This window comes from Zophobas morio, unplaced genomic scaffold, assembly GCF_036711695.1.
Source record: "Zophobas morio isolate AGI-343-1 ecotype UQ-CSIRO unplaced genomic scaffold, CSIRO_AGI_Zmor_V1 ptg000030l, whole genome shotgun sequence".
Classification (NCBI taxonomy): Eukaryota; Metazoa; Arthropoda; class Insecta; order Coleoptera; family Tenebrionidae; genus Zophobas; species Zophobas morio.
The window spans coordinates 6,586,360-6,595,527 of NW_026972135.1; the positions used below are offsets into that span (position 1 = coordinate 6,586,360).

At 36.4% G+C, this 9,168-nt stretch overlaps 1 protein-coding gene across 1 annotated transcript; it reads left to right on the plus strand.

The window, feature by feature from the left end:
- Nucleotides 1-5,409: 5,409 nt before the first annotated feature.
- Nucleotides 5,410-8,911, plus strand: LOC135138452 (cystic fibrosis transmembrane conductance regulator-like). The gene is made up of 9 exons (XM_064068425.1): nt 5,410-5,486; nt 5,538-6,232; nt 6,282-6,438; nt 6,484-7,566; nt 7,613-7,925; nt 7,969-8,119; nt 8,167-8,397; nt 8,467-8,854; nt 8,899-8,911. The coding sequence occupies exons 1-9, from the start codon at nt 5,410-5,412 to the stop codon at nt 8,909-8,911; spliced, it is 3,108 nt and encodes a 1,035-aa protein (XP_063924495.1).
- The last annotated feature ends 257 nt before the right edge of the window (nt 8,912-9,168 follow it).

The following is a 9,168-nucleotide window of genomic DNA, read 5'->3' on the forward strand; positions in this document are numbered from 1 at the left end:
AGGCCTTGGACAGGTCCAGAAAAGACGCAACTGCAATTTTACGATCTTCAAAGCACTGAGATATAAAATTAACTAACTCCTGAACAGCATTACCAGTGGAACGGTTTCTCCTAAAAACATATTGTGACTCAGAAAGTAAAGCATGTGATTCAAGATAAGTACAAAGTTGTTCAAATAGAATTTTCTCTAATATTTTGGCAAATATGGGAAGTAATGAGATAGGTCGATAATTAGATGGATTATTAGTATCACCCTTTTTGTATACTGGTACAGTGACCGCTGTTTTAAGACATTTGGGAAAGACGCAATATTTTATGCAAAAGTTAATAAGTTTTGCAAGTGGAGGTATCAGCAAGTCCTTTATACTTTTGACAATTTTCACATTAAGATTAAAGATATCTGAAGAATTACTATTTTTCAGGTTATCTATAGCTTCTCTCACTTTTATGTGTGACACTTCTTTAAAACTGAAACTAGGGCTATTAATCAAGGAGTGAGTAGACTTACTTGCTATATCACAGAGTTCAATATCACAGTCATTATTGCTTTGCGTTCCCAATTTTGAAATTTCATTTATAAAATAGTTGTTAAAATCGTCACAGGTCATATCACAGCTTAATTTTTGACTATTAACACTTTTATTGCTAGTTTCGTTGATAATTTTCCACATAGCCTTAACTTTATTACTTGCAGTAGAGATGAATTCTTCATTACAAAGCATTTTCTTTTCATTTATTTTGTCACGATATACTTTCCTAAACGAGTTTTTTGCTGACTTGGTTTGTTCACTCCCAATTAGATTATTTATTTCACATAAATGTTGTAATGTTTTCCGCATTTGAATTAATTCACTATCAAACCACTTTACAGTTTTCTTGTTGTTAGGTTGACGCTTGACTACTTTTAGAGGGAAGGCTTGCCCTACATGACCTTCTATTAGATTTACAAATTTTGTGAACAAGTCGTCAACTGAATTATTACTGCATAGCTTAATGAAGTCCCAGTTGATATTGGACACCGACTCGTACAATTTGAATTTACCAAGAGCAGTAATTGGCCTATGTTTAATAAACTTTGTTTTTTGTTTGTTTTTAGTAGACGAAATTAACACTTTAATTTTGATGCCTCTATGATCTGATAGGTGTAAATTCCATGGACTAATTTGAAAAAGTGCGTGATCTAGATTTGTAAAAACGTTATCCAGACAGTTGTTATTTCTAGTTGGAAATTCTACTAAGTGAAAAAGCCCATAAGTTCTCATAAAATCTAATAAGCAATCTTTTAAAGGATCTTCTTTGTCAAATTTTACATTAAAGTCACCAGTCAATATTATGTTGTTCTTTAATGTGTTAATTATACCAAAAACTTTTTCTAAAGTACTCAAAAATTTGTACAGATCTCCAGAGGGTGATCTATAGACATTTATCACATAAATTTCTAGGTTATTCATATAAATTCCAGACATCTCACCATGTTTCTCAATTGAGAGTTGTTCGAGATTTTGGAGACGAGTGCAAGAAACTTCAGCGTTCCCCATAATCATTGTGCCCCCATGTTTCGTTGAGTTTCTGGAAAAATAAGACTCAGTTACAAAATTATTGACACGTATTTGGTCAGCTTCTACTGCCATCAGCCAATGTTCACAAAGGGTAAGGAGGGAGAAGTCATCGTTTGCTACTGCTGCCTCAAATTCCGCTAGTTTAGCCCTCAGTGATTGGATGTTGATTGACAGAATGTTCAAATAGCCTTCTACCTCTAAGGCAACGCGGTCTTCTTTAGTATCCGATGGAAAAAACGATTGACACAGCTGCCAGGAGGCCAGGTTTCAGGTTTCATAGCTACGTCTTGGTCTTTATGATCAATGGTCACTTTGAAGCTTGAATATAGGTCCGGATATCTTGACTGCAGCTTTTCAACTCCGAAAGTTCATATATTTGACATGCAGAGGTGATCTTCGATATCCTTTGTAGTCGTTGAAGGATTTAGTCGATACACGTGGATGAAGCTTCTTCGTGGGAGTGCTTTGAGGGTACTATTATCCACCGAGCATCCAATTATCGGTTTGTTGGATTCTCTGCGATGTCTTTTTTTGCTTTTTACTTTATTCCAGTTATCTTCTTCATTCTGCAGTGTCTTATTATTGTCCAGGTTTTCGTTATCGTCCTGAACTGGCTCCTGGAGTTCGCTATAACCACGAAGTGTCTTCTTTACTTTCTTATCTTTATCTCTTTGATTTGGTGTTGCGTTTTTTTCTGTTGTTTATCGTTGGTGTTTTTGAGCGGGAGCAGCTTACTGTTTTTGACAATTTCATTAATTTCTTGTGATGTCGTTTCTGGATTATGATTATTAGAAATTCCTTCCTCCCGCTTAATTATGATGTTATTTAGCAAGGTTATTTGCTTGTGGAGTATGTCCAAGTTGGCACATAAACTTTTTATGTGCAAGTCTTTATCCTTCAGCAGTTTTTTTAGATACTTATTTTCTACATTTGCGGTGTCAGAATTCTCAATTGCAGAACTAAAGGATTCATTCTCTAATAAATGGGCGTTAAATAAACAAAATTTCTCTTTCGCTGCAATGCCTGAAGTAGATATAAAAAAGCAAAAGACCTAAGATCCGAAGCTTACAAAAGCTTTTTTTCCAATAATTTCCGATTTTTTTTATTTCTAGATTTTGCAATTTTTTTATTAGAGATTCTCGAGTTTTCAATTTTACGATTTTCACTGATTAGCAAATTTTTGCTTAGCATTTTACCATCTACACAATAGTCGTTAATATGCATACAAAATTTACTGTAATTTCGGAACATGAAAGTGTCTATGGTCTCGATTACTATGATTAGCCTACGATTACGCTATGTACAATCGAGGCACTTCTATTGGGAAATATGAATGATACTTCCAATGCAGGGATTACAACAGCCGGTAATTGTTACCTTAGAGGCAACTTTATTTCGAACCGATAATAAAATCAACGTAGTCTAGATCTCGTTAGAGTAGAAGCACACAACATGTTCGCCTATATTATTCGTACCCTTATTTTTTGGTATCTTCAAATATCATTCTTATCGCAAGGGTTTACTTCGATAAGCTATATTACAATAGATGACAAAATGGACGAGAAACCGCACAAGGAGTCCATAATTTTGACATCAGAACCTGTGCAGATGATAAACGTTAAAGATAAAGTTAGCAAATTGTTCGACGGGTTATTTAATCTCTCATACCCACTCCAATGCTTGCAGTTTATAAACACCTACACTGTAGAAATAGAACCAGATTTTCTTCACGGACAAGAAGTTTATGTACTTTACATTCAAGAAAACAACATTAAAGTTATCCAAACATACACTTTTAGGAATCTCAAACTTTCACATATAGATCTCAGTCGTAATGGAATCCAGTTCGTTGAAAATCTAGCATTCGCTAATCTTTCCAATCTACAACAACTCACTCTTGAAGAAAACAAACTAACGACTTTGAACCCCAAAGCCTACGAAAACTTACCCACACTTGAAGACCTGCTTTTAATGAAAAACTACATCACACAACTGGGACCATCTTCATTGGATTTTGTCAAGAAAAAAGGTTTTATGTTGTCTATATCAAATAACAGGATTGCAAACATCGACGAAGACGCCTTCGGAGGATCAAATGCCACGAATGTATATCTTTTCCTGGAAAACAATTTGCTGCAACAAATTTCGGTCAACATTTTCCAGAATCGCAGTTTTGTAGAAGTTAGGTTAACGGGAAACAAAATTCGTACTTTGACCGGTAATCTTGAAGAGCAAAATTTTAAAATTCATGTTTTGAAAATCGAAAACACTTTTGATAAAAAAAGTTTAGAGTCGCTTTTAAACTGGACAATGCAGAACGACATAACTTTAGTCTGTGAAACCTGTGTTAGTACGAATATAAAAAATCTTGGGCAACCGGTACATTTTCAGGAAGGTTTTTCGATGGTTTTTCCGATTTTTTCGTTATTTGTTGCTGGTGAATTTTGGTCACATAAATTCTTATAGGTTTACTTTCCATTAGAAATGAATGTTAATCAGAGAGATACAATTGTGTCTAATTATGGTACGCACCATCTAGTTGGAAACTCAAGAATTTCAGGAATTTCCTTTGAATATATTCTAAACGATCTACATAATACGCAGTGTCGTTACAATTGATAAACTGCAGCGTTATAAATAAACAGTGGTTTATGAGTCCACCTTTATTTTCTCAATGGGTATATTAATTAATTAATTCCGAAAACGTCAAGATAATAATCGCGCAAAAAATCTTCTTCTTGGTGGCAATCCTGCGAAACATCGGAGTTGCCCTAAACCTGCCACTAAAAAACGGAAAATCATACGTCATATCTATCACGTAATTTTTCATGGTGTAGTGTCCAGCCGCCACGGGGCATTTCCCTGGATTCCTAATACCCAAAGACCTCTCCATTTCCACCCACATGGATATGACACCCGGAGGCGACATAGTCATAGCAACGTTACACGGATCTCTGTGAAAAGGAAAAAACGGCATGTTGATCCACTTGCCGTTGCTCCACTTATCCATCAAAAGAGTACCTTCAGCTGACTCGTCCAATGGTTGGGTGAAAGTAAAATCAACATTAAAAACCCGATGGGTGCGGTTAAGTCTATCCACGCGGAACATTCTCATTGGTACTTCGAGTTTATCGTTATCTGGACACAAAGTACCACTTTCTATATTCACGGCGTATTTGTCAGTCATCTGGAAGAAAATGGTGAAGATATGGAGAGGTTATGGGTTAACTTACGAAAGACGAGTGGCTGTTGCTGAGGTGCAGTAGGATGAAGAGAAACGGTTTTAGGGACATGGTACCGAATGGAACGTGTGCTGACCGAGTGATGCATTTTTGAATGGTTTTAAATCGGTGATTTGGTGTTAGATGGTTATCGTAATTGGGCATGTTGAGGATGGGAATAATTGATGTTTACGTTTAATTTAACAAAGTGTACTGTAGTGGAAAAGTGTTTAAAATGTTCTAAAGTTTTTGGGTGAATAAATCAGAACCAAAAATTGGCTAGCACAAGGGATCTTTAAGATTCTTAATATGAGAAAAAGCACTCTTTCAGAAACAAAACAATAGAAATCTTTGTATACTAAAATTTTTATAAATTGTACACTAACAAAATAGATAGACACAGTTCAGTCAATCACATAAAATAACCTTGTCAAATCCTACTTTTTATTATCATTATGGCACCTCACGACTCATTTCCTTATCATCTGTTTCGTATCGCTCACGTAACGGTTGTGCTACATTTTCATGTACTTTTATGTAAATTGTTTTTACAGGTGTGTAACTCATCAAAACACTGAATAATAAATGCTGAACCCTAGATAGTACCTTGAAAAACTACTATACTTAACAATGAATCGCCAAAAAAAGACACAAAAACCACTCAATCCTGTAAGCAGAACTAATTTCTTTGCAAAATTATTTTTCACGTAAGTAGAATACCCGAATGACAGTACCAGAAAATAACACTAAAGATTTAGTTACACAGCCAAACTCTTTCTAAAAGGGTACAAAAAAGAGCTGAATGAAACCGACATATACGAAGTACTACCATCGTACGAGTCGAAACAATTAGGACAAAAACTAGAAAAAGAATGGACGAAACAAGCAGCAAAGAACCGAAACTCCTTACCACATCTTCTGTTCAAATGCTTCGGCAAACAGTACTTTCTACTAGTACTAACTTTAATCATCCCGCTAACTCTAACGTACGAATTCTTCCGACATTGCAACTTCCAAATTTACGTTCCTTCTTCCAGAGCTGTGAAACCCAGAGTGACCAAAAGATTTATTTTGTACTTCGCTTCAGACCGTACCACTTTTCCAAAAAGCGAAGCCTGTGCCTATGGAGCATTGTTGGTACTAATCGAGTTCATTAGAGCTTTATATGCCCACAACCTCGAGCTAGGACTCATCACGTTTACTCTAAAAATCCGCGCTGGTCTCACTTCTCTAATCTACAGACGAATTCTAGAATCGGAATCGGTATCAATTGGCAGAAGTGTTAATCTCATCACGAAAGATGTGTCAGAGTTTGAAGAATTCGTACTAATGGTGACTTTCATGCTGAGAGATATCTTGAAAATTGTTGTTGTGTGTTACGTGTTGTATACAGAAGTTGGTTGGCTGTTTGTGATTTTGATTGTCGTTATTGGCACGGCGGTGACTATCAGTGGTGAGTTGTAGTACCGGTGGTCAATCAGGGTTGGCTTTACCCATTTTAGGAATATTGGCAATTTTTGTGAAGAAACTCAGAGTTAGAACTTTGGCAAAGACGGATGAGAGGCTTCAAACGACTAAAGAGGTTTTGGGGGGGATATCGTTGATCAAGTACTACCTGTGGGGTGACTATTACCAAGACAAAATTCAAGGAATTAGAAAGTAAGAGCTTAAAATGGTACATCTCATATGAGTTTACGTTTCCAGAAAAGAAGTGTCTCTTCTTACTAAAATATTTATCTTGTTGAACGCCAACGTCATCATTTCGTCTTCGTTTATTGACATCTCGTGGTACATCATTGTGGTTAGCTTAATATTTTCCGGAGTTAACTCAAATGTTGGTACACTGTTTGTCATACTGAACAGTCTCAACGCACTTCGTATTCCTCTGCAACACATCTTGCCACGGGCAGTACTAGAATTTGCAACAATAATCGCTGCTATCACAAGAATCGAAAATTTTCTTAGAACAACAAGCAGAAACATCGACGAACCTTCCACAAACACTCCTTTATTGAGTGTGAAAACGCCACACGTGGACTTTGAATACAGTAGTGGAATCACGGCCATAACCGGACCAGTTGGTGGCGGAAAAACATACTTTTTAACAATTTTGGCAAAAGAAGATATGAAAAGTTTTGCTTATGCATCTCAGGAGCCGTGGCTTTTTCCAGCTACCATTAAGCAAAACATATTATTTGGAAGTAGTTTCGACCAAGAGCGATATCTGGAAGTCCTAAGAGTATGCGCTTTGCTTGACGAAGTACAAGACTCGACGGTGGTGGCAGATAAAGGAGATAATCTGAGTAAAGGCCAACAAGCAAGAATCAATCTGGCACGAGCTGTTTACAAAGACTGCGACGTGTACTTAATCGACGATTGTTTATGTCATTTGGATGTGATGGTCGCAGATTTTGTTTACGAGGAGTGTTTGAGAAAATTTTTGAACGACAAAATCATTCTTCTGGTTACGCAAAACGTGCACTATATTGGTAATACCGACAGAGTAGTTACACTAGAGAATGGAACTATTAAGAGTGACGATAAGCAACTGGTGAAAAAAAAGTTAACAATAAAAGAAAATACAACTGCTGAGACTACAAAGTTGGTTGAAAATCTTGAAGCGGATGACAATGTTTACCAAGAAGTGAAAGCTTCAGGAAAAGTCAAATTAGAAGCGTATCAGAAATATTTAGACGCTTGTGGTGGACTTTCAAAAATTGTTGCTTTCTCTCTGATTGTGTTAACCCAGGTTTTGAAAACTAGTGTTAACAAGCTACAAGCTAACTGGTAAATTCTAGTATCACATAGATGGGTATAATTGGTATTGTTGTAGGATTGGCACTGAACAACTTATCTTCAAGAATTCCACCACGACGAAGGCACTAGAAAATCGACAAAGAATGATCTACGTTCTCCCCATTTTAATTGTAGCAGCAACTGTGCTTTTCATTGCCAACACAATATTTTGCTGGTGTCTGGCTAAAAAGGCTTCTATATCTATACACAAATTTTTGTTGTCTAAAATTGTTAATTCTTCAACGGAATTCTTCAATAGCCACTTCGCTGGAAACATATTAAATCGTTTTTCGGAAGATATGCTCTACCTTGAAGAATTCGTGTCTAGAACATTCTACGAACTGTTGAAAGTGAGTTTGCTTCATCGATCTAAACTTACACTTTATATTCTAGCACATTGCAGAAACAGCCGGGATCATAATTCTAGCAGCCATGATAAACGTCTATTTTTTGATCGGGTGTTTAGTTTTTGGTGCAATAATCATCACTTCCAGAACGATTTATTTAAGAACAGGACGTGCACTCAAGCGACTGGAGTTTTCAAGTACGCTCCCCCAATAATAATATTTTTGATATAAAAGTATTTTTCAGCACGCAGTCCTTTGGTTGGTCATATTAACGCAACTCTAGACGGATTGGCAACTATTACAATTTCCAAAAAACAAAATCTTCAACGTGAGGAATTTGATAAACGCCAAGATTTGTATACTTCGTCTTCGTACATGTATATGTCTTGTGAAAAAGCCTTTCATTTGACTGTTGATACATGTGCTGTGTGTTTTGGCGCTTTTGCAGTTGTTTTGTTTCTAGTTTTAGATCAAGGTAACTTTATAAGTGGCTACAAATCGACAATAAAGTTTACCGTTTTAGATATATCGTCTGACAATGTAGGCCTCGGTCTCTTGCAAATATTTATATTTACCATAACACAACAGACGTTGTGCCGCTCTTGGACCAGACTCGAAAACTATATGACGACAGTTGAAAGAATTCTCCAATACACTAGGCAAACCCAAGAAAATAAAAACGGCGTGGTTGTGACAAACTGGCCTTCAGAAGGCGAAATAACATACCAACACGTGTATTTTGCCTACAACACCACCAACGTATTAAACGATTTAAATTTTGTTGTAAACTCAAAGACAAAATTAGCTATAGTTGGACGAACTGCTTCCGGGAAAACTTCATTGGTGTCTCTTCTTCTCCGTCCATATGGATTCAAAGGAAACATATTTATTGACAATGTTGACATAGCTACCCTTTCTTTAGATTTGCTCCGGTCCAACGTCTTTATAATTTCCCAAGAGTCTACCTTGTTTTCAGGAAGTCTTCGTGACAATATTGATCCTACGAAGAAGTTTTCTGACGATGAAATTTGGCAAGCTTTGAAAATGGTGCATTTGGCGGAACTGTTTCAAAGTTTGGAAGATAAGATTGGTCAAGATACAAAATTGAGTGGTGGGCAAGAACAATTGGTTTGTTTGTGTAGAGCTATTGTGCGGAAAAGCAAGGTTGTAATTTTGGATGAGGTTACAGCGAATGTTGATTCTGATACAGAATCTGTAATACATAGTGTAATTTTAAGTAGTTTTG